The sequence below is a fragment of the Halichondria panicea genome, chromosome 7, assembly GCF_963675165.1.
Source record: "Halichondria panicea chromosome 7, odHalPani1.1, whole genome shotgun sequence".
Taxonomy (NCBI): Eukaryota; Metazoa; Porifera; class Demospongiae; order Suberitida; family Halichondriidae; genus Halichondria; species Halichondria panicea.
The window spans coordinates 31,017-52,351 of record NC_087383.1 but is presented as its reverse complement, the minus strand read 5'-3'; the positions used below and the strand labels follow the sequence as shown (position 1 = coordinate 52,351).

The 21,335-nt window shown below is 46.5% G+C and overlaps 8 protein-coding genes and 1 long non-coding RNA gene across 17 annotated transcripts; 4 read left to right on the top strand and 5 right to left on the bottom strand.

Moving 5' to 3' along the window:
- Positions 1–619: 619 nt before the first annotated feature.
- LOC135338165 (uncharacterized) lies at positions 620–1,863 on the bottom strand. Its single transcript, XR_010395440.1, has 3 exons — positions 1,688–1,863; positions 1,359–1,512; positions 620–847 (listed from the first exon to the last, which is right to left on the bottom strand). It is a non-coding gene; the product is annotated as an uncharacterized LOC135338165 (long non-coding RNA).
- Positions 1,864–1,941: 78 nt separating this feature from the next.
- On the top strand, positions 1,942–3,022 carry LOC135338157 (RNA-binding protein 8A-like). Its single transcript, XM_064534217.1, has 6 exons — positions 1,942–2,167; positions 2,233–2,271; positions 2,325–2,396; positions 2,488–2,621; positions 2,672–2,804; positions 2,862–3,022. Exons 1-6 carry the CDS (start codon positions 2,125–2,127, stop codon positions 2,927–2,929), a joined length of 489 nt encoding a protein of 162 aa, XP_064390287.1. The 5' UTR covers positions 1,942–2,124; the 3' UTR covers positions 2,930–3,022.
- On the bottom strand, positions 2,831–4,637 carry LOC135338159 (tRNA-uridine aminocarboxypropyltransferase 2-like). Of its 6 annotated transcripts, none has more exons than XM_064534222.1 (8): positions 4,464–4,637; positions 4,133–4,286; positions 3,847–4,000; positions 3,662–3,756; positions 3,546–3,610; positions 3,244–3,503; positions 3,081–3,187; positions 2,831–2,995 (listed from the first exon to the last, which is right to left on the bottom strand). In XM_064534222.1, exons 5-8 carry the CDS (start codon positions 3,586–3,588, stop codon positions 2,947–2,949), a joined length of 459 nt encoding a protein of 152 aa, XP_064390292.1. In that variant the 5' UTR covers positions 3,589–3,610; positions 3,662–3,756; positions 3,847–4,000; positions 4,133–4,286; positions 4,464–4,637; the 3' UTR covers positions 2,831–2,946. The 6 variants fall into 6 exon arrangements, with proteins under 6 accessions (XP_064390292.1, XP_064390293.1, XP_064390289.1 ...); XM_064534223.1 differs by having other exon boundaries at positions 3,847–3,937; XM_064534219.1 differs by having other exon boundaries at positions 3,662–4,000.
- Positions 4,638–4,705: 68 nt separating this feature from the next.
- On the top strand, positions 4,706–6,468 carry LOC135338158 (RNA-binding protein 8A-A-like). The gene is made up of 6 exons (XM_064534218.1): positions 4,706–4,919; positions 4,971–5,024; positions 5,078–5,149; positions 5,239–5,375; positions 6,115–6,248; positions 6,306–6,468. The coding sequence occupies exons 1-6, from the start codon at positions 4,856–4,858 to the stop codon at positions 6,316–6,318; spliced, it is 474 nt and encodes a 157-aa protein (XP_064390288.1). The 5' UTR covers positions 4,706–4,855; the 3' UTR covers positions 6,319–6,468.
- LOC135338155 (tRNA-uridine aminocarboxypropyltransferase 2-like) lies at positions 6,279–7,717 on the bottom strand. Its single transcript, XM_064534215.1, has 7 exons — positions 7,565–7,717; positions 7,301–7,391; positions 7,106–7,200; positions 6,990–7,054; positions 6,688–6,947; positions 6,525–6,631; positions 6,279–6,439 (listed from the first exon to the last, which is right to left on the bottom strand). Exons 1-7 carry the CDS (start codon positions 7,642–7,644, stop codon positions 6,391–6,393), a joined length of 747 nt encoding a protein of 248 aa, XP_064390285.1. The 5' UTR covers positions 7,645–7,717; the 3' UTR covers positions 6,279–6,390.
- A 436-nt stretch (positions 7,718–8,153) lies between these two features.
- Positions 8,154–9,638, bottom strand: LOC135338150 (cilia- and flagella-associated protein 161-like). Its single transcript, XM_064534186.1, has 7 exons — positions 9,484–9,638; positions 9,295–9,384; positions 9,046–9,245; positions 8,907–8,994; positions 8,751–8,851; positions 8,467–8,598; positions 8,154–8,413 (listed from the first exon to the last, which is right to left on the bottom strand). The coding sequence occupies exons 1-7, from the start codon at positions 9,631–9,633 to the stop codon at positions 8,281–8,283; spliced, it is 894 nt and encodes a 297-aa protein (XP_064390256.1). The 5' UTR covers positions 9,634–9,638; the 3' UTR covers positions 8,154–8,280.
- A 3-nt stretch (positions 9,639–9,641) lies between these two features.
- Positions 9,642–13,510, top strand: LOC135338139 (uncharacterized). Its single transcript, XM_064534169.1, has 9 exons — positions 9,642–9,830; positions 10,333–10,398; positions 10,712–10,825; positions 10,907–10,963; positions 11,640–11,918; positions 11,986–12,146; positions 12,200–12,266; positions 12,450–12,585; positions 12,695–13,510. Exons 1-9 carry the CDS (start codon positions 9,768–9,770, stop codon positions 13,351–13,353), a joined length of 1,602 nt encoding a protein of 533 aa, XP_064390239.1. The 5' UTR covers positions 9,642–9,767; the 3' UTR covers positions 13,354–13,510.
- LOC135338140 (interleukin-1 receptor-associated kinase 4-like) lies at positions 13,396–18,371 on the bottom strand. Of its 4 annotated transcripts, XM_064534173.1 has the most exons (12): positions 17,809–18,367; positions 17,468–17,741; positions 16,540–17,208; positions 16,329–16,486; positions 16,136–16,265; positions 15,702–16,069; positions 15,397–15,458; positions 14,494–14,721; positions 14,061–14,244; positions 13,834–13,908; positions 13,641–13,781; positions 13,396–13,591 (listed from the first exon to the last, which is right to left on the bottom strand). In XM_064534173.1, exons 3-12 carry the CDS (start codon positions 16,550–16,552, stop codon positions 13,523–13,525), a joined length of 1,428 nt encoding a protein of 475 aa, XP_064390243.1. In that variant the 5' UTR covers positions 16,553–17,208; positions 17,468–17,741; positions 17,809–18,367; the 3' UTR covers positions 13,396–13,522. The 4 variants fall into 4 exon arrangements, with proteins under 4 accessions (XP_064390243.1, XP_064390241.1, XP_064390242.1 ...); XM_064534171.1 differs by having other exon boundaries at positions 16,136–16,486; positions 17,809–18,371; XM_064534172.1 differs by having other exon boundaries at positions 13,396–13,559; positions 16,136–16,486.
- A 20-nt stretch (positions 18,372–18,391) lies between these two features.
- Positions 18,392–21,297, top strand: LOC135338147 (coiled-coil domain-containing protein 112-like). Its single transcript, XM_064534181.1, has 12 exons — positions 18,392–18,622; positions 18,678–18,763; positions 19,493–19,585; positions 19,638–19,713; positions 19,767–19,923; positions 19,995–20,081; positions 20,198–20,344; positions 20,394–20,510; positions 20,561–20,656; positions 20,708–20,857; positions 20,910–20,999; positions 21,047–21,297. Exons 1-12 carry the CDS (start codon positions 18,546–18,548, stop codon positions 21,206–21,208), a joined length of 1,338 nt encoding a protein of 445 aa, XP_064390251.1. The 5' UTR covers positions 18,392–18,545; the 3' UTR covers positions 21,209–21,297.
- The last annotated feature ends 38 nt before the right edge of the window (positions 21,298–21,335 follow it).

Genomic DNA, 21,335 nt, shown 5'->3' with positions numbered 1-21,335 from the left:
CCCCCTCTCGCCAGCCCCTCTCACCAGCCCCTCTCACCAGCCCCCTCTCACCAGCCCCCTCTCGCCAGCCCCTCTCACCAGCCCCTCTCGCCAGCCCCCTCTCACCAGCCCCCTCTCACCAGCCCCCTCTCGCCAGCCCCCTCTCGCCAGCCCCTCTCGCCAGCCCCCTCTCGCCAGCCCCCTCTCGCCAGCCCCTCTCGCCAGCCCCCTCTCACCAGCCCCCTCTCACCAGCCCCTCTCGCCAGCCCCTCTCGCCAGCCCCCTCTCGCCAGCCCCCTCTCGCCAGCCCCTCTCACCAGCCCCCTCTCGCCAGCCCCCTCTCGCCAGCCCCCTCTCGCCAGCCCCTCTCACCAGCCCCCTCTCGCCACCCCCTCTCGCCAGCCCCTCTCGCCAGCCCCTCTCGCCAGCCCCTCTCGCCACCCCCTCTCGCCAGCCCCTCTCGCCAGCCCCCTCTCGCCAGCCCCTCTCGCCAGCCCCTCTCGCCAGCCCCTCTCGCCAGCCCCCTCTCACCAGCCCCTCTCACCAGCCCCTCTCACCAGCCCCCTCTCACCAGCCCCCTCTCACCAGCCCCCTCTCACCAGCCCCCTCTCACCAGAGGTCTTTCTCAATTGAGAGCGGCCTGGAATCGAGGCTAATACACACACGGGTATACATGATAACATAAAATAGCTGATACTATAAATGTGTTGGTAATTTTCGTTACAGATTTCTGTGGCATTTAGGCTCCTTGTTTATAAGCAGTAGCAAAGAGCCCACAGTGTACCTCCATCCTGCGTCTGCATGCATGGTGTTCTCAATGGAACAAGTCAGTTGATTACGTGGAGACTGCAAAATGGCCGCTGCATGCCTGCATGGATGTAGAGGGGCCAAGATTCAGACTGTTGTATACTTTCATGCTGAGGTTGTCTATGGCAAGGATAGTGTTCCAATGAATTTTTATGGCCAACGTAAAGAGTTAGAACAAAAGGAGGTTCTGCGGGGCTAAAAGATAATTCTGTCCAAGAAGGTGGTGGTGTCTGACATCTGGGAATTGCTTGTGGAGTGAGCAAGCCGCGTAAGCAGTAAATCCAGACTACATTACTTTTCTCTATTCATGTTTAAAGAGACCTTTGCCTGCAGCAACAACAGAATAAGGTCCAAGCCATACCTGTATGCCAGCCATGACAATGAGTCCTCATCCACCATCAATTTATTCTGTTGGCAAGCAGCTTTCGGGAGGTCATAACTTCACGAAAAATGCATCAATATCAAAACTAAGAAATGCATTCTGTAGCTCTAGACAAGGTCTATCACATGACATGCTCAGATTAAAGTCCAGATAGGGGAAAGAGTCACACTCAATCTGCAACGCAACTCACTATTTCTTAGGAAAGACGATTGTTTTCTTTCTATCTGCAGTGTAAGACGTCCGATGGGTTGTCCGCAAACTCCACAGTGTCACCTTGTAACTCCTCCATCATCTGTTATCATAGCAACTTCTCAATGACTCCGCCCCTCTCGTGCTCTCCATCACTGTACGCAATGAAGTAACGGGTCAAATAATGTGTAGTAATGGATGAATTTGTCAGAGGCTGTATAGTTTGATCACTAGTAATGATATCTATTAGCAGATATTGAATGCCAGTCATCTAAAGCAGCCTATACACTATACTAGGTGGTCCACTTTTGATCATGGCTAGCCACTCACTTGTACTCGCTGCGATGCTCTTTGCCTCGTGATCCATTGCTGCTGGCCTTTTGGGTGAGTATCCAACCGATATCCAGCCTTGTGGACGCTCGTAGAGGGAAGGACAAGTGAACGCTTTTCCTCACTAGCCATCTCCATCTTGTGTGTAAGTGTGTCTGGTAAAGGGTCATCAAATATACAGGACTTAGTAGCTTCAATAACCCACCGCGGCGGCCACATGATAGTTTCGAATGCGGTGATTTAGAGGCTTGGATTTGTTCTCTATAATTTGCCACGTGGTAGTATAGATCAGAAACAGTACAAGTATTCAGCAGCTGCAGCTAGCTAGCTACAGAGCTGCAGCTAGCTAGCTACAGAGCTGCAGCTAGCTAGCTACAGAGCATCCCTACTCGTGCAAGGAACTACTAAACACACTTTCCCAGAAGCTAAGAAACAAGATGGCGGGACTGGATGAGGTGCAGCTGAGACCAGAAGATGATGGTGACTTTGATATTGTTGATGCATCGATGGTGAGTACATTGTCACCATGTAACTCTGTGCCACAGAGGTGGAGGGTCTCAAAAAGAAGGGACGAGGCTTTGATGGTACGTGGTGTGCATTATTTAGAATTACCCCATTATTTTGTTAATGCTTGCAGACAAAGTACAAGAGCAGAGCGGAGTATTTGATAGAGTGGAGGAGATCGGGGTCGGACCAGGACCACTCAAGTGTAAGCATCTGTGTATTGTAGTTATATGTGTGTGTGTACTTAGCGTGTGTGTGTACTGTGTCTAATGGTGTGTATGTTCTGATGTGCTCAGCTGTTGAGGGTTGGATAGTGTTTGTGAAGAATATTCACGAGGAAGCACAGGAAGATGATGTCAATGAAGTGTTTGGAGCATACGGGAGTAACCACATTAACCTCAATCTTGATCGCCGAACAGGCTTCATTGAGGTGAGGTCTGCACTCTGCACCACTTGTATCTAACCCCCTCTCTCTCATAGGGTTATGTTCTGGTCGAGTATGAGACATTCAAGGAAGCTAGCAAGGCTATAGAGAACATGAATGGTGCAAAAATGCTGGGTCAGCAGATACAAGTTGACTGGGCCTTGTTAAGCCTACGATTGAGAGGAGAAGGTTTGTTGTAGTATAATACATGTACGTAAATAAGCCATAAACAACACAATTATACAGGAGCAGGCGGTAGAAAGACAAGACAAGGCAAAAAGAACTCAGTAACTCTATTACTGCAATGTACATAGTTCATTCTATCTGGCTGTTATTCTGTCTGGCTGTTATTTTCTTCCTCTTTGTTCAATTCTTGTGACCTGGAAAGAAACAGATTTTGACAATAATGTTCACTGAAATAAAAAGTTTGCATGAGAGAGAGTGATGCAGTGAGAGGGTACTTACTTATTCTCCCACCTGGAGACATACTGTGGGTGGTCTTTGCTCACATGAACCACTGCTCCATGGTCTAGCTGGTGCTGACACAGTCCTCTCAGGGGCCGAACCAAACTCTGGTCAAAGAAACACAGTTAGGCATAATTTATGATTAAAACCAGTATCCAGCTACCTCCACCATATCTGATGATTGCTCAAGCCAGGCTAGTGCGTGAGCTACACACTCGAGTGTGGAGAGACTTGTGTGCGTCGGCTGTGTCCTGATGACGTACTCACTAGCACACTCCACACCAAGCTGCACTTGAACCAGACGACCTAGCTGTGGGTTGTGATGGTACATACCCTTAGCTTGAGACCATGTACCATCAAGGGCTATGAGCGTAGGTGGGTTACCATGGACACCAGCCGGAGGGAGGGTGTGGATGTCTATAGCTGTGAGAGGATTAGTAAATATAAGTGTGACACTATTCTCACCTTTGACCCCAGAGAAGAGGAGGTAGGTATTGGGAGCTCTCATGGCTGACTGCAAGACCTGGTTCCTATAACACAGGGACACATAATTATAATGGTATACGCAATAAAGTACTCACTTGCTAGAGTTGAATCTCTTTCCTCTGAGGACGAGGCATTTGTGTGGTAGTAAACACTCTTTCAGCAAAGGTACAGTAGCCAAGCAACGACTCTCCTGCCATGCACACAGACACAGTGGGTGTGTGTGTGTTGGAGGGGTTATTGCGAGGAACTGCGTTGTATGACTGCAGTATAGTGTGTGTACCTCGTTGGGGTGCTGTAGGATAATGACGGATGTGTTTGTGCGAATGGGCTCACTGGGAAAGCAGTCACAGATGCACACACGAAGTGGACGTCTGACACAGCAAAAGCAATAGAGTGCTTTAGAGCAGCTAATTGCTCTGGCTAGCTTAGCCAGCCTACACCAAATGAATGCTTTGATTTAGAGGCTAAATAGTAGCTGTAGCTCTAGACAAGGTCTATCACATGACATGCTCAGATTAAAGTTCAGATAGGGGAAAGAGTCACACTCAATCTGCAACGCAACTCACTATTTCTTAGGAAAGACGATTGTTTTCTTTCTATCTGCAGTGTAAGACGTCCGATGGGTCGTCCACAAACTCTACAGTGTCACCTTGTAACTCCTCCATCATCTGTTGTCATAGCAACTTCTCAATGACTCCGCCCCTCTCGTGCTCTCCATCACTGTACGCAATGAAGTAACGGGTCAAATAATGCATAGTAATGGATGAATTTGATACAGAGGCTGTATAGTTTGATCACTAGTAATGATATCTATTAGCAGATATTGAATGCCAGTCATCTAAAGCAGCCTATACACTATACTAGGTGGTCCACTTTTGATCATGACTAGCCACTCACTTGTAGTCGCTGCGATGCTCTTTGCCCCGTGATCCATTGCTGTTGGCCTTTTGGGTGAGTATCCAACCGATATCCAGCCTTGTGGAAGCTCGTAGAGGGAAGGACAAGTGAACGCTTTTCCTCACTAGCCATCTCCATCTTGCGTGTAAGTGTGTCTGGTAAAGGGTCATCAAATATACAGGACGTAGTAGCTTCAATAACCCACCGCGGCGGCCACATGATAGTTTCGAATGCGGTGATTTAGAGGCTTGGATTTGTTCTCTATAATTTGCCGCGTGGTAGTATATATATATAAGAACAGTACAAGTATTCAGCAGCTGCAGCTAGCTACAGAGCATCCCTACTCGTGCAAGAAACTACTAAACACACTTTCCCAGAAGCTAAGAAACAAGATGGCGGGACTGGATGAGGTTCAGCTGAGACCAGAAGATGATGGTGACTTTGACATGGCTGATGGTGAGTACATTGTCACCATGTAACTCTGTGTCACGTGATACACACCCACAGAGGTGGAGGGTCTCAAATCTCGAGTAACACGAAAGAAGGGACGAGGCTTTGATGGTAAGTGGTGTGCATTATTTAGAATTACCCCATCATTTTGTTGATGCTTGCAGACAAAGTACAAGAGCAGAGCGGAGTATTTGATAGAGTGGAGGAGGTCGGGGACGGACCAGGACCACTCAAGTGTGAGCATCTGTGTATTGTAGTTATATGTGTGTACTTGGCGTGTGTGTGTGTACTGTGTCTAATGGTGTGTATGTTCTGATGTGCTCAGCTGTTGAGGGTTGGATAGTGTTTGTGAAGAATATTCACGAGGAAGCACAGGAAGATGATGTCAATGAAGTGTTTGGAGCATACGGAAATATCAAGAATATCCACATTAACCTTGATCGCCGAACAGGCTTCATTAAGGTGAGGGCTACACTCTGCACCACTTGAAATTGTGGAGGGGGAACATCTTTCAACAGCCATTAACTTGAGTACCGTTCATCCAATGTCAAAAATATTCTAATATTCTGAAAGCTTAGAAAAAGACCTTTCAAATGATATGTTTCAATCCAAAACTTCTTTGGAGCCTAAATTTGACATTTTTCGGCCTCGGACCATGGGCTATAATCCATGGTATCGCCAAATTGGCAAATAGATTTATCTCTCAAATACAAAGTTTGATGACACCATTTGAAAGGTCTTTTTCTGAGCTTTCAGAAAATCATAAAAGTTTTGACATTGGATCCACAGAATTCAAGTTATAGCAGCTGAAAGAGTCCCCAAACCATTGATTAAATTGTGGAGGGGGAACATCTTTCAACAGCCATTAACTTGGTACCGTTCATCCAATGTCAAAAATATTCTAATTTTCTGAAAGCTTAGAAAAAGACCTTTCAAATGATATGTTTCAATCCAAAACTTCTTCAGAGCCTAAATTTGACATTTTTCGGCCTCGGACCATGGGCTATAATCCATGGTATCACCAAATTGGCAAATACTTTTATCTCTCAAATACGAAGTTTGATGACACCATTTGAAAGGTCTTTTTCTGAGCTTTCAGAAAATCATAAAATTTTTGACATTGGATCCACAGAATTCAAGTTATAGCAGCTGAAAGAGTCCCCAAACCATTGATTAGTATCTAACCCCCTCTCTCTCACAGGGTTATGTTCTGGTCGAGTATGAGACATTCAAGGAAGCTAGCAAGGCTATAGAGAACATGAATGGTGCAAAAATGCTGGGTCAGCAGATACAAGTTGACTGGGCCTTTGTTAAGCCTACGACTGAGAGGAGAAGGTTTGTTGTAGTATAATACATGTACGTAAATAAGCCATAAACAACACAATTATACAGGAGCAGGCGGTAGAAATACAAGACAAGGCAAAAAGAACTCAGTAACTCTATTACTGCAATGTACATAGTTCATTCTATCTGGCTGTTATTCTGTCTGGCTGTTATTTTCTTCCTCTTTGTTCAATTCTTGTGACCTGGAAAGAAACAGATTTTGACAATAATGTTCACTGAAATAAAAAGTTTGCATGAGAGAGAGTGATGCAGTGAGAGGGTACTTACTTGTTCTCCCACCTGGAGACATACTGTGGGTGGTCTTTGCTCACATGAACCACTGCTCCATGGTCTAGCTGGTGCTGACACAGTCCTCTCAGGGGCCGAACCAAACTCTGGTCAAAGAAACACAGTTAGGCATAATTTATGATTAAAACCAGTATCCAGCTACCTCCACCATATCTGATGATTGCTCAAGCCAGGCTAGTGCGTGAGCTACACACTCGAGTGTGGAGAGACTTGTGTGCGTCGGCTGTGTCCTGATGACGTACTCACTAGCACACTCCACACCAAGCTGCACTTGAACCAGACGACCTAGCTGTGGGTTGTGATGGTACATACCCTTAGCTTGAGACCATGTACCATCAAGGGCTATGAGCGTAGGTGGGTTACCATGGACACCAGCCGGAGGGAGGGTGTGGATGTCTATAGCTGTGAGAGGATTAGTAAATATAAGTGTGACACTATTCTCACCTTTGACCCCAGGGAAGAGGAGGTAGGTATTGGGAGCTCTCATGGCTGACTGCAAGACCTGGTTCCTATAACACAGGGACACATAATTATAATGGTATACGCAATAAAGTACTCACTTGCTAGAGTTGAATCTCTTTCCTCTGAGGACGAGGCATTTGTGTGGTAGTAAACACTCTTTCAGCAAAGGTACAGTAGCCAAGCAACGACTCTCCTGCCATGCACACAGACACAGTGTGTGTGTGGGTGTGTGTGTGTGTTGGAGGGGTTATTGCGAGGAACTGCGTTGTGTGACTGCAGTATAGTGTGTGTACCTCGTTGGGGTGCTGTAGGATAATGACGGATGTGTTTGTGCGAATGGGCTCACTGGGAAAGCAGTCACAGATGCACACACGAAGTGGACGTCTGCAATGAAGACACAGCAAAAGCAATAGAGTGCTTTAGAGCAGCTATTTGCTCTGGCTAGCTTAGCCAGCCTACACCAAATGAATGCTTTTATATGATGCCTATAGTATAGATCTACACGTAATTTAGCAAGCCATTGAATTGAGATACTGTACAGTGCACGGTGTAGGTACCTGCATCTGTGACAAGCTTCTCTCTTGGTCGGTTGGTCCGCTGGCAGTGTGGAGAGCTCTGCTAGCAGCCCAGCTTCCATCTTGTATTTAATCAGCTGGTAATTCCCCAGCCTGTGGTTGCACCACTGTGTTAGTCATGACCACATCAAAGGAAGTTATTGCTTTGGCTTGTGCAATACTTATCAATTGCGATGAATATAAAATGCTTCTAAAAATCATTAATTCTGTGCAATCTTATTATGACTGTTATGAAGTCTCAGTTTTCTGCACTAATAGAATCCAGAGGAATTGGTTAGCCTGTCAACCAGTCAATTATGTGTTCTACTGTGTGCAGCAGCCCAGAGGAGGGTACTACTAGCAGCCCGGAGGAGGACACTACTGTGTCCACTGTGTGCAGCAGCCCAGAGGGTAGTACTACTAGCAGCCCGGAGGAGGACACTACTGTGTCCACTGTGTGCAGCAGCCCAGAGGAGGGTACTACTAGCAGCCCGGAGGAGGACACTACTGTGTCCACTGTGTGCAGCAGCCCAGTGAAGCGATGCAACGTGTGTGGATGGGAGATGATCCTACCCTTGGTACAAGTCAATGATTTCTCAAAACTCTATCTCTTATGCTCAATGAAATGTTATGCTGAACACTACAGTTTACAATTAGTTTACAATTAACAATTAAAATTAATGTTGTGGAATTATCACATTCAAATGTTAAGTGTTCATCTACTTATCGTCATGAGCGATATGTTCTCGTGGATCTCCAGTCACGATCATGAAATGGTTGTGAAGATCCTCTGCTTTGTGTGTGTTGAACTTAGAGGAGGCAGTTACCTCATATTCCCGACCAAATGGTGTCCTATAGTATATCAGGGGATTATAATAACCAATCACCCACTAGAGTACTAGTACCTGTGTAACCAATCAGTGTGCAGACAAAGGTGTTGGTTTGTCTTGCAATGGTTGACAAAAAGGAGAGTGTTGACAGATACTGGAGTCCCTCCAGTCTCTAGTCTCTCCTCCGGACTGAAGCACAGGAGACGCCTACCACACACACACACAAACACACAGTGATGGATAGATGGGTATGTTTTTTTTGTTTTTTTTACAAACAAATAAAGTTACACATGTAGGGTACTGATCTAGTAAGGAGCGGGCAAAATAGATGGGTATGTGCATTGTGAGAGTGTTCTCACCAAGCAGACTTGTAAGAGAGCTCGTCCCTCACAGTCAGTTCTTGCTCACGTGTGTACTTGGAGTGTTGCATGAAGGTGGCTCGATCAGTCTCCAGACTTAACTGCATGGAGAAGGAAACAGTTCAACAGAGATAACTAGAGTAGTAGCATTATTACCTGACCTCCCTCATTGGGTAGTGTTGTTAGAATGATAGGTTGCTCATAGCACACCACATCACCTGTCTTAGCCGCTGGGTCATCATAACTATAGGCAGGACAATGCATACACACACTCATACACACAGTGTAGGCTCACCTTCCAATGACAAACACGTTCCTAGTGCATGGTTGTAGATTCCTTGATGAGGACACTCCACAACCTGACAGTAACTGCCTGGCATCATAGGCCCTAGCTGCAGACATATTGACAGATAGCAGGCTACTAGTGGGCTTGTGTAGTAGGCACACTACATCTCCAATGTGCAGGTAACCATCACTGGGCCTGGACAGCCTCACCTGCATGCATGCATGTAGTGCAGTGTATATTCACATTATTATAGCTTACCTCTTTCAGAATTGTCTCCAATAGACCGGTAGCTTTCTGAATTAAGAGCTCTCCTTTGTCTTTCTTGTCTAGAAAGTCCTTGAGCAGGTCCTGTGAATGATTAAGTTATACACTGGTGAAACTGAGCAACTACAAGCTAAGTACAAGCTAAGTACAAGCTAAATACAAGCTAAGTACAAGCAGACACACCTCCTCCAAACAGAGATCCTCATTCCAGTTGCCTACTCTCACAGAAGGATTGTATGTTCTTACACTCATCTTGTCAACACTCTCTAGAATGCAGTCGGCATGGAGACGGAGGCTGCAAGGAGGGGACTCCCCTAGGAGTGGCGTCAACATTAGCCTGCGGGTTCTTCCCTTTCATAACCTTTATACCGTGCAAGCTACGAAGCAAGAGAAGCTAGCTATCAAGCCACTAGTCGCTGGAGCCTCTACCATAGGAGATACAGATTGCTATAATATTGGACCTGAGGATGGCCTCTGAGAGAGTGCTACGGCAGGGTCTGCTATATGGCAAGCTACCAGGCATGAGAGATGTGAGTAGCTGTGTGTGTGTGTGTGTGTACACTGTTTGTACACTGCTGCAATCCATTCCCTATACAGACACACACACTATATTAATTATTTGTAGGCTTGTAACTGTGGGGCACGTCCCGGCCTTAAGCTTGGTGCAGTCATGCTTTTATTAGAGTGTCCCACTAAAGCAACTAACTGTCAGTGATGGCAGTGTCAGCAACAATATAAATACAACACTAGACTAATTGAGCATAATTGCAAGCGTTGGTTGTTGTTAGTGTATGCATTCGTGGCTGTCCTAACTGAAAGTAAACTAGATCTATTGTTGTGTTTGGTTGTGTGTGGGAAAGGTTAAAGGCATCTGTTTGTGATCCTAATAGCCATTTCACTAATATGGTTATAATGATGCACACTAGTGAGTGGTGAGTGGCTAGGGTTGTGTACATGTATTGTAGGTTGTACAAGTATACAATTATTCTCATGATGACATTCTGCACACGCACACGCGCTGTCTCTATGCAGTGGACTATGTATAGCATCCAAATCAGCCACACCCACCTGCACATACTGGATGAGTATGGTCGCAAGGTGAGATCATGTGATTACACTACACTAGTGACATCCTCCCAATATCTCTGTCTACCATGCATGCCTACCCTAGCCATTAAGATGACTACACTGCAGCCTCTCAACTGTGCAGCCTCTCAACTGTAGCATGACAGCTATTGTAGTGGGTGCCCTGAAAGCACATGATATATAGCACTTGTGTAGCTGCCCCGTACTGTGTGTATTGTGTCACTATTGATATTCATGATCTAGTTCTCTGACGTCTTAACTTGCCTACCATATCAAGAGCTATGCCTGGAATCCACTTAACAAACAAATACACACACACGCACAGAACATACGGAGCTTGCAGATTGACAGCTCAGATTTGGCGGGGGAGGATACAAAGAATAAGAAGGAGTTTCGCTTCTACCTTCTCAGATCTGGCGATGGAAAATACACATTTAGAGTGAGTATATGCCTGCCAACATGCCGTGTGTACTTCCCTATACTGTAGTGTATTCACTGTATTCCCATATACTCAATGTAGTGTGATTCTCCTGGTGACAAGAGCTGTTGGATATCTCAGTTACAAAGCATCATTCATGTAAGCCACTAGCTAGCTAATTGACAGAGTGGTGAGTGATGGCATAGTGAAGGTTGTTGTTTCCTTTGTTAGTTGTCATTTCGACCAACACTAACACCCACCACCAGCAGCTAGAATAACAATAGAAGCCATTACTTAATTAGCCTTCTGTGCGGTGCACTGTACAGACTGCAGTGCACTTGCAACAGAGAAGTGCCAAACCACAGGAGCTTTTATCATTGGTATCTTTTCAGTTAGAAACACCCTCACCAAGTGTGTGCGCGCTGAGGTGTAGTTCGAAGAATACCAAGATAAAAGAGCAAGCTTAGGCTGGAATGAATACATACATTGCAACTTTCTTTTACAAGTGCACAGCAAGTGTGCAATCCACTGCATGTATGCATGTGATGACTAAGAGGTGTAATACTATAGACAGAAGAGGTGTGGCTTAGTGGTTAGGGTGGTGGCTTAGTAGATTAGACGATAGATTAGGCGTGGGTTTGATTCCCTCTTGGGGGACTTTTCTTACAAATCAGTTAGAATACCAACATACTCCTAATTCTCAGAGGAGGTACAACACACGGTTAAGCTGCAATCCACTATTATTGTATAAAATATAATTGTCTTCTGTGTAAATTTTGACTGTGTAGTCTGCTAAAATGACCCCCTACTGTGTTTACTCCCCACCACTATATAGAAGGATCTAGACAGAGACACTCTCTCTCCACCTCCTGATCACCACCGCTCTGGTGGAAAGAGCACAGTATTGGCCACGCCCCTTCCTGCTGCCCCCTCCCCTAGGGCTAGTGTCATCTCTACAGACAGTGGCTTTGGTGCTAGTGAGGGAGGAGAGGTCAAGAGAGAGAGACGTGGTGGCTTCCGTAGTGCTCCCGTGAGTGGGGATGGCCAGTTTGTGAGGAGTGCAGGAGAAGCTTCCAAGAGTGGCGATGGTGTGTGTGGGCGGCCCCCTGTAAAGGTATGTGTGTGGGCGGCTTCCTATACAGGTGTGTGTGTGTGATGTGTGTACCCCCTCCTATGTACAGGTGATTGATGAGAGAGGCAGTGAGATGAGTTATGAGAAGTGCAAATGGTTCTGGGGAACTGCTAGTAGACAAGAGGCTGAGAGGAGGCTATTGTCTGAGGGAAAGATTGGCAACTTTGTAGTTCGCATCAATGCTAGTGGCCATTACGTCATGACCTACTGGTGAGTGTGTACCTACAGTGTTGAGTAGCCTTGACTTGTGCTCACTGCTCCAGGCGTAAGGATGGTATCCATCATCACAAAATACTCAACCATGGAACTATCTATCGCTTTGAGAAATCAGTGAGTCAGTGTGTTCCTCCCATCACGTACAGTGTGTCATGTGATATCCCCCATCACGTACAGTGTGTCATGTGATACCCCCACCACGTGCAGTGTGTCATGTGATACCCCCACCACGTACTGTGTGTCATGTGATACACCCCATCACGTACAGTGTGTCATGTGATACCCACCCACATGCAGGCTGTTGAGGCTGAGGGGGAGAGTCTGGTTGACCTACTAGACACTTACATGAAGGCCAACTCTACCAAGGCCAAACCAATGGAACCATTTGGAGGAGCACTGTTTGAGATGTACAACTATGCCTGGACTCCACCTTGTAAGCACCCTACCCTCTGTGTGTGTGTGTGTGTGTGTGGGTGTGTGGGTGTGTGGGTGTGTGGGTGGGTGGGTGTGTTATGTACATACCTCTCATTATCTCTATGCAGCGTTTGATATGAACTTGTTGGAGGAGAGACTTAAGGAACAGAAGAGACTACGTGAAGAAGCTGCCAAGGCTAGTCGACGCCCTCATCAATACACACCTGTGGATATTGGCGAGTCCTCTAGTAGTAGCAGTCGAGAGGATAGTGGATCTGGTTCATTCACAGAGCTGGCCACCACCACCAAGGCACGCACTAAAACCCTACCACCCACTCCCAAGAAGAAGTCTCTCACAGAAGGCAAGCTGACTGTCTCCATGGAGGAACCAACACCAAGGACTAAGCCACTTCCTCTCACACCCACTAACAAGCAGAAGAAAGGATCAGCACTCATTCAGGAATTGCAGGCCAAGAAAACCAAACCACCCCCCACAACCAAACCAGCCCCCAAAACAAAGCCTGTCCCCAAAACAAAGCCGAAACCTCCCAGCAAGTCAAGCCAATCACCCGCCCCCTCACATGAGCCTCCTGAATACGCTAACTGCAACTTTGGCCCGTCCCGGGACACGCCCACTCAACCTCCCGAGGACGAAAGCTTGTACATGAACATCAAGCCCCCACAAGCCCCGCCCACTAGGAAGGCCAGGCCCAGTGCACAGCAACCACCACCACCATCAGAATATCAGAACATTGGAGCTCGTGTTAAACCAAGAGCCTATAAGTAACTGAATCACTTTATTGTACGTATTTTATATGTTTTTTACGTGTTTTGTATATAATTATTGAGATGGACTTTTTACTGCCACACAACACTGCATACATTATTACACTGAAATATTTTCTGTGAGAAAAATTGAATTGTTCACGATAATTATGACAATAGTGAGTCAGTGTTCAGTAGCTTGCTCTGTGCATGTAGTGTCTCCCAGACCTGCAGCATGAAGGAAGGAACACAGTCATAAGCTATAGTTATATAAATATCAATTCTAGTCGGGGAAATTATTAAAACTACCTGTTTAGAGGTAGGCCTCTTGAAGTCAAAATGTTCCAGACATTTATCTGCTGTTGACCACACCTCCTGCCACACACCCTCCTTCCAGCAGCCAATCAGAATGTCTCGTGGTTCTTCCTCCAGATCCAGGATGTATGTCACCTATACACTCAGATAGAATGATAGAGTGATTGTAATTATATGAGCAGCTTACCAGATCAATGTCTCCTTGGTCCTCCGTGGTTAGACTCTCATGAGCACTACACCCAGTGAGCATCTCAAACAACACCTACACACACATACAGAGTCAACCACCCACCCACACACACACACACACACACACAGAGTCAATCACCCACACACACACACACACACACACACACACACACACACACACACACACACACACAGTCAACCACCCACACACACACACAGCCTCACCACTCCTAACGCGTACATGTCAGTGGCTGGAGTGATGGTGCCTGTACGGTATTCAGGGGCCATGAAGATGCTAGTTCCCACAACAGTAGTGGTCATGAGAGAGGACATCTCTGATGGAATAATGCGAGCTACTCCAAAATCCCCAAGTTTAGGAGTCCAATCAGATGACAGCAATATATTAGCACTGCGTGAGTACGGAGGGACCTCATGAAGGCACACACACACACACACACACACACACACACACACACACACACACACACACACACACACACACACACACACACACACACACACACACACACACACACACACACACACACACACACACACACACACACACACACACACACACACACACACACACACACACACACACACACACACACACACACACACACACACACACACACACACACACACACACACACACCTTTTGACGTCTCTGTGGACAATAATCTCTTTATCAAGGCCAGTGTGAAGGTAGTCCAGAGCTGAGGCCACACCCATAGCCACACCCACTCTAGTGGATGGTGGTAGTGCGTTGATGTCTGTGATGTACTTGTCTAGAGAGCCCCTCTCTAGGAACGGGTACACCACACACAAGTGCGGCCCCTCACAAGAGTAGCCTAACACTGACAGCAAGTGCACATGGAACACTCTGTGCATCAGAACACAACTCAATGTAAATCAGATGTTCGCAACACAAGTCATGGCCTATCAAACTAAGCTACGAAAAGAACTTAGAACTGAGAACTTAGCTATTTTTATAATTTTATAGCCCACACTTTTGGACAGTTATAATTATTGTAGAACTACAGTGGATTGTAGTGCACTTGCAACAGAGAATTGCCAAAGCAAAACCACATTAGATTGTTAGATATGAATAATAATTTTAAAAACTGAATTATATTTAGCATAGTTATTTCGTCACTTCTGATTCTACAAAATGAATAATTCTAGCACTCACTATCTGAGAAGAAAAAAAGACAGAACCTAATCTACCAAAAAGGGCAAGTTGGGTCAAAGTTTCACAGAAACCGGGCGACGCCCCAACTTGATTATGTACTTGACAGGAGTATGATGCATTCAAAAGTTAGGGAAATTACTTATTGAGAAATGAAGAAAAGTCCCCCAAGAGGGAATCGAACCCATGCCTTATCTATCATATGATCTACGAAGCCACCACCCTAACCACTAAGCCACTCCCAGAGGTTCAGAGTTTTAGGCTAATTTTTTTAAATTATCTACACGTAATAATATTATTGTGGTTTTGCTATTAGGCAATTCTCTGTTGCAAGTGCATGCACTGCACTGTATACAAGGCAGTACTGACCTTGAGAGCGAGTTGATCTCTGTGGTGAACTGCTCCTTATTGACACTCCCCAGTACATCATCCTGCACACACACACACACACACACACACACGTATCCACACAAGCATCATCCTGCACACACACACACACACACACACACACACACACACACACACACACACACACACACACATGTATCCACACAAGCATCATCCTGCACACACACACACACACATGTATCCACACAAGCATCATCCTGCACACACACACACACACACACACACACACATGTATCCACCCACACAAGCAATGGCAGAACAGGTACCTTCTTCCTGAGCACTTTAACTGCTGCTTCTTTCTCTTGTCCTCCAATCATTAGCCGAGAGTAGAACACTTCCCCAAAGCCCCCTTCTCCTAGTTTGTGCCCCCCTGAGCTGTGGGGGGTCTCATCCAGACCCCCTGTGGCCTCAAGTATCTGAGTGTAGCTCACATGAGGTAGTCCTGTAGCAGTAGTGTCATCACTGCTAGGTGTACAGGACTTCAGTTTATAGCGTTTTGTTGCCTCTTGCTTAGCGTGTAGGGGGGGTGCTATGGTTGCCGGGTAACCAGCTCGTTGATGGCAACTCTTGGCCCCCTTCCAAGAATCTACTGACTCAGCAGAATGCAGCAGCGGAGACGGATCCAATCCCACACCTAATGAGGGGGCGGATTACACAACACCTAATGAGGGGGTGATGATAACAACTAGGGAAATCTTACTCTGACAATATTCTACTAGAATATCGATCACAGCTTGAACACGAGCTTGTCTCGCTAGAGTGCAAAGGTCAATGATGGTCCAGCCACGAGAATGAAGGTCAATAATCAGATCCTTTGTTGGACTCCCACCCTGTGTGCGTGTGGAGGGGGTGTGGGCGTGTATATGGAGGTGTGTGTGTGTGTGTGTGTGTACCGACTCTCGTGTATTCTTTAGTCTGAGGACATCTTGTTGTGAGTAGTCGCTGAGATGATCCACTAAACTCCTCCAGTTGTGTATGGGGCTATTATCCAGGGTCTGGGCCAACTCCTCCACCACACAGTGAGGGGTGTCCAATAGACCAGGGTAGCCGCCTGTGTGGAGGGAACCCTATATAAATACAGCTGCACTAACTATGGTCGTTTACCTTTGCTTGACATTTTGTTGATACGGCATTAAGGGTGCCCGCACATAGTAACAAATTGACATAATTTAACCACAAAAATGCAACGTTTAGATCCTGAGACTTGCACACGCAGTATTTAATTTCAATGCGTGCGCTAGTATAGTAGTAACCACAAGTAACAACATAGTGGTTTTGTGAGAATGTCTTCAATTAAATTAACTACAAGCTGCAAAAGAAAATCAGGTAGCTACACAAACTAACAAATCAATAACAAAATAACACAATCCAATAAATACAGAGCCAGATTTGTAGCAAAGGAGTGCCTTTAGTAGTAGATGGGAGAAACGTAAGTGTGCCAATAGACCCCAGTCTCAGTACAATCAGCACGAGTGTCTGAGTTCCTCAACTAGCATTAGTCACACAGCAGGTTGGATTGTCTTTTAATGTTAATACACACTGTCTTCATTTGTGTCGAGTGGAGACGTTTCTCTTCAGTGCTTTAGACGTGTACTATCCACGATTCGAGCTGTTCATGGCACTATCCAGTGTTGTCCTTTCTCCTCAATGGCCACCTGCATGTTGATACGTCCGGTTGAGTGGCTGGTTGGGTCTTCCACCATGTTCCAGCACACAATGGCATCGCATCCTTCAGAAGCTGGAGATCCTTGCCACCAAGTTAGCAGAATGGTCCTGTGGTCAGGTACGAAAAAAATATTGTGAACAGGGGTGATGACAAAAATAAGTTGGTTCCTATGGATGGATTCTACCTGACCCGGTGCCACTACATAATTATTCACTGTACATGCACATGTATTGTCCAGATGAAGGGGACAGTCACCTTTCTGGCAAAAAACTTGGGATGGAGGACCTATACTTACAAACACGCTAGGAACTCGTCTGGAAGGTTGGCAATCTGTGTTATATTATTTATTTTATGTATCACACTCACAGAAGCTCATTTCCAGATGTCCTGGCGATGGAGGCAGTTACGACACACCATTCACTGATCAGCTGCCTCCCTAACCTCCCTATTCAGTCTGCTAATAAGCAGGATGAAGCTGTGTGGACCTCACAAAAGCGGAGGTTCCACCAATCTGATGCCCGGAGAAGCCAAGCATTACTGCAGCCCAGACAAAGAGACTGGTCCAACTTGGCCTGGAGCACAGCACTCTGGTGACACTGAGGTCCAAGAGTGGTATTACACACAGGCTTTCATGGAAGCTCTGAAGGGGAAGGGAGTGAAAAGCAAGGCCCTGTGTATCAAGCTAGCAAAGCTAGTTCATAGTTTACCTTCAAAGTCCATCAAAACAGCAGCCAACCCTGGCAGAAGTCTATGAGCCAGCCAATTGTCAGCGCTGTCTGTAGCCCCAGCGTTGCCTATCTCTTCTCTTCAGGCTACTAACAAATGGCTCTTGATCTTCAACGCTAATTCTGCACTCTACGCACGCAATTGGGGCGTGGTCTACAGGCTTACGTCTTAATTTATACTCTAGCGTACGCGTACGCTAGAGCCAGATATAAAAAGTGTTCGATCTGACTATCTACGTACAGGACTTGGTCTATATTTAGCATGCTGCTATAATTAGGTAAGGTGAACAAAGTTACGGGCTGACTTTGTCCATATACGGTCTAGATTTTTCTCTAGAGGGTGTGTCATGACAAAAAATTCTCATAAATAGATAACAAAGGGATTTTACAACAAAAGCTCTTCGTAATGTTGAAGAGCTGTGTGTAGTGCACCTGCAAACAAACAATCAAGTCCATAGCTCTACTGGTTTCCTAAGCGGAACTTCTTTTAGCTATATGATGAAAATCAAGTGTAAAATCTGTTGTCATCATCCTTTCCTCTCCATTTTTGGAATGCACACTAGTAGAGTGTTACTTCATAATCCTGTGAAGGATCCATGTCTCCCCTGCAGGTAGTTTCATAGTTAGCTTTCCCTAGCAACGTGTGTGTGGGCGTACGTGGGCGTAGGTGTTCCAGCACCCTTAATTAAAAATAATTACGCATAACGTAAACATGATAAATGGCTACCGCTGTGTCTGAGAGGAGGTGTGGAGACAAGAAGGAGCTGCTCTCCAAGCTCTCATCCATGGAGACACGGTACGTGAGTCACAGCCTCTGTGTGTATGTGTGTGTGTGTGTGTGTTGTGTGCAGAGTGGTGTGTCTGGAGAGGGAGGCAAGGGGACGTTGGTATGAGGGCGGGCTAGAGGAGCAGCTCAGGACACACAGATGTGCACACAGTGAGTGGTAGGAGACTAGCAACTGTACGTATGGTGCACACAGTGAGTGGTAGGGGACTAGCAACTGTACGTATGGTGCACACAGTGAGTGGTAGGGGACTAGCAACTGTACGTATGGTGCACACAGTGAGTGGTAGGGGACTAGCAACTGTACGTATGGTGCACACAGTGAGTGGTAGGGGACTAGCAACTGTACGTATGGTGCACACAGTGAGTGGTAGGGGACTAGCAACTGTACGTATGGTGCACACAGTGAGTGGTAGGGGACTAGCAACTGTACGCATGGTGCACACAGTGAGTGGTAGGGGACTAGCAACTGTACGCATGGTGCACACAGTGAGTGGTAGGGGACTAGCAACTGTACGTATGGTGCACACAGTGAGTGGTAGGGGACTAGCAACTGTACGCATGGTGCACACAGTGAGTGGTAGGGGACTAGCAACTGTACGCATGGTGCACACAGTGAGTGGTAGGGGACTAGCAACTGTACGCATGGTGCACACAGTGAGTGGTAGGGGACTAGCAACTGTACGCATGGTGCACACAGTGAGTGGTAGGGGACTAGCAACTGTACGCATGGTGCACACAGTGAGTGGTAGGGGACTAGCAACTGTACGCATGGTGCACACAGTGAGTGGTAGGGGACTAGCAACTGTACGCATGGTGCACACAGTGAGTGGTAGGGGACTAGCAACTGTACATGCATGTACGTATGAATGATGTATACAGAGGCTGAGTTGAGGGGGCGGATAGTTGAGGTACGTGGGCGTGTGACCAGACTAGAACGAATGCTCTCAGAGGGGATACCAGCTGGGCCGTCATGTGAGGTCATAGGTCAACTGTAGTCTATATATAACTCTGTGTATGTGTGTAGTTGTGGAGGCACTAAAGAAAGCAATGGAGGACATTGAATCGTCAATTGCTGCATTCAAAGATCATCAACGAGCACTGTAAGCCCTACCCTACCGCACTGTAAGCACACTACCCTACCTCATGTTCACAGCTATGAGGAACTGGTTGCCATGGAGATGTCTCTTAGTATAGAGGTGGCAGCTATTGAGAGGAGACTAGAGTCTTGGACCACACCCACCAATAACACTGCCGCTGTAACCATACCAACCAATGTGTCCTCTGTACCTTCTGCTGTCCTGGCCTTTGAAGTGAGTTAGTTATTGCGTATCACACCCCCCACTGACCCCCTGTGTATCATCCCCCCACTGACCCCCTGCAGAGGTTCCTGAGCCAGACTGGCGGCTATGAGGGAGGATGGGACAACATCGATCATACTACATTTGTTAGAATAAGAACACAGTTCAAGGTACATGTACTCACTGGTGTGACACATGCAGTGTTGAGGCTACTCGTGTGGGTGTGTGTGTGTGTGTATTGAGGCTACTCGTGTGTGTGGGTGTGTGTTTGTGTGTGGGTGTGTAGGGCGCCCCCTCCTACATTGATGCCGCTGCTAGTGCTCTACCAACCAAAACATTGGCAGAGGTGATGGAACACGATACGTGGTTTACAGAGTTCACCTTTCTCCTGGATAACAAGAGGGAGGCCATCAAAGTGTGGAGGGAACACAAGGTACACTCACTACACTAGAGAATAGTGCTGACATGGCACTGTATTGTAGTCGGCACGAAAGGTCATAAGGTCACCAGAAGAGCCGCCTGTCAAGACATCAAAGGTGTTAGCCGAGCTGGTTGCTAAGGAACGGCAGGAGAGGCAAGCCAAGCTATCAGGGTGGAAGGTATAGCATAATTACCCCCTGTGGTGTGTGTATCAATACCCTCCACATAGGTCCAACAAGAGGTCAAGAGAAGAGAAGCTGAAGAGGAGAGAGTGAAGAGAGAAGCCCTACACAGTAAAGCAAGGGAGAGGCAACAAAGAAGGAAGGTGTGACAGGTACACTGTGTTTGTGCAGTGAGTACTTGAATGTGCACATAGGCTGTGTTGTTGAAAAATCAAGTGGCAGTGTACACACGAGAAAAAGAGCTGAGTCAGCAAGCACAACTGGACATGATGGAGGAACAAAAACGACAAGAGGTCAAGCGGAAGAGACTAGCCACCAAACAAGTAGTGGCATTCAGAGAGCGAGTGAGTTATGTGTGTGATGTGTGTGATGTGTGTGATGTGTGTGCGTGTGCAGGATATGAGGGCTCTTGGTGTGCGCCAGGAGAAGGCTCGGAAGAGAGAGGCGGAGGTAGAGGCAAAGGCCAGAGCTCTGGAGAGAACTAAGGTAATTAGTAGCCAGCGTGTAACTATATACATATCATCCCTATACAGTGTGTTGTGACAGTCGAGAGGGACCCTGATCGCGTGTACAGATCTACTGCTGGCTGGGAGGCAAGAGTAAAAGCTATTAGGGAGACTGGAGGACCCCCCACCATGGATGGACCCCCCACCATGCCTAGACGGGCCATACCGTCATGGAGACAAGGACACTGACATTGTGTATCCTACATGTAGCATGTTTATTGATTCATTTTGCTTGTAATGTATATTCTGTCAACATGTTAATTCTGTGGTGAAGTGTGGATGTTGTGGCTTTGTGGTTTGGAGGAATTGTGGGCGT

What these genes read in the sequence shown, in the direction of transcription:
- LOC135338157 (XM_064534217.1), top strand. Translation starts at nt 2,125, where the DNA reads ATGGCGGGACTGGATGAGGTGCAGCTGAGACCAGAAGATGATG. An exon ending in GCTGAGACCAGAAGATGATG is followed by an intron (nt 2,168 to 2,232) that starts GTGACTTTGATA and finishes TCTGTGCCACAG; the next exon opens with AGGTGGAGGGTCTCAAAAAG. An exon ending in GCCGAACAGGCTTCATTGAG is followed by an intron (nt 2,622 to 2,671) that starts GTGAGGTCTGCA and finishes TCTCTCTCATAG; the next exon opens with GGTTATGTTCTGGTCGAGTA.
- LOC135338159 (XM_064534219.1), bottom strand. Translation starts at nt 3,588, where the DNA reads ATGAGAGCTCCCAATACCTACCTCCTCTTCTCTGGGGTCAAAG. An exon ending in CCTCTTCTCTGGGGTCAAAG is followed by an intron (nt 3,504 to 3,545) that starts GTGAGAATAGTG and finishes ATCCTCTCACAG; the next exon opens with CTATAGACATCCACACCCTC. An exon ending in AATCATCAGATATGGTGGAG is followed by an intron (nt 3,188 to 3,243) that starts GTAGCTGGATAC and finishes TTCTTTGACCAG; the next exon opens with AGTTTGGTTCGGCCCCTGAG.
- LOC135338158 (XM_064534218.1), top strand. Translation starts at nt 4,856, where the DNA reads ATGGCGGGACTGGATGAGGTTCAGCTGAGACCAGAAGATGATGGTGAC. An exon ending in GAAGGGACGAGGCTTTGATG is followed by an intron (nt 5,025 to 5,077) that starts GTAAGTGGTGTG and finishes TGATGCTTGCAG; the next exon opens with ACAAAGTACAAGAGCAGAGC. An exon ending in GCCGAACAGGCTTCATTAAG is followed by an intron (nt 5,376 to 6,114) that starts GTGAGGGCTACA and finishes TCTCTCTCACAG; the next exon opens with GGTTATGTTCTGGTCGAGTA.
- LOC135338155 (XM_064534215.1), bottom strand. Translation starts at nt 7,644, where the DNA reads ATGGAAGCTGGGCTGCTAGCAGAGCTCTCCACACTGCCAGCGGACCAA. An exon ending in GAAGCTTGTCACAGATGCAG is followed by an intron (nt 7,392 to 7,564) that starts GTACCTACACCG and finishes TCTTCATTGCAG; the next exon opens with ACGTCCACTTCGTGTGTGCA. An exon ending in TCCTACAGCACCCCAACGAG is followed by an intron (nt 7,201 to 7,300) that starts GTACACACACTA and finishes TGTGCATGGCAG; the next exon opens with GAGAGTCGTTGCTTGGCTAC.
- LOC135338150 (XM_064534186.1), bottom strand. Translation starts at nt 9,633, where the DNA reads ATGTTGACGCCACTCCTAGGGGAGTCCCCTCCTTGCAGCCTCCGTCTC. An exon ending in AGGATCTCTGTTTGGAGGAG is followed by an intron (nt 9,385 to 9,483) that starts GTGTGTCTGCTT and finishes AATCATTCACAG; the next exon opens with GACCTGCTCAAGGACTTTCT. An exon ending in CACACTGATTGGTTACACAG is followed by an intron (nt 8,414 to 8,466) that starts GTACTAGTACTC and finishes GATATACTATAG; the next exon opens with GACACCATTTGGTCGGGAAT.
- LOC135338139 (XM_064534169.1), top strand. Translation starts at nt 9,768, where the DNA reads ATGGCCTCTGAGAGAGTGCTACGGCAGGGTCTGCTATATGGCAAGCTA. An exon ending in GTGGGCGGCCCCCTGTAAAG is followed by an intron (nt 11,919 to 11,985) that starts GTATGTGTGTGG and finishes TCCTATGTACAG; the next exon opens with GTGATTGATGAGAGAGGCAG. An exon ending in TCTATCGCTTTGAGAAATCA is followed by an intron (nt 12,267 to 12,449) that starts GTGAGTCAGTGT and finishes ACCCACATGCAG; the next exon opens with GCTGTTGAGGCTGAGGGGGA.
- LOC135338140 (XM_064534171.1), bottom strand. An exon ending in ACATGTACGCGTTAGGAGTG is followed by an intron (nt 13,909 to 14,060) that starts GTGAGGCTGTGT and finishes ATGTGTGTGTAG; the next exon opens with GTGTTGTTTGAGATGCTCAC. An exon ending in AGAGGCCTACCTCTAAACAG is followed by an intron (nt 13,592 to 13,640) that starts GTAGTTTTAATA and finishes ATATAACTATAG; the next exon opens with CTTATGACTGTGTTCCTTCC.
- LOC135338147 (XM_064534181.1), top strand. Translation starts at nt 18,546, where the DNA reads ATGGCTACCGCTGTGTCTGAGAGGAGGTGTGGAGACAAGAAGGAGCTG. An exon ending in GACACACAGATGTGCACACA is followed by an intron (nt 18,764 to 19,492) that starts GTGAGTGGTAGG and finishes TGATGTATACAG; the next exon opens with AGGCTGAGTTGAGGGGGCGG. An exon ending in CCAAGCTATCAGGGTGGAAG is followed by an intron (nt 20,511 to 20,560) that starts GTATAGCATAAT and finishes CCCTCCACATAG; the next exon opens with GTCCAACAAGAGGTCAAGAG.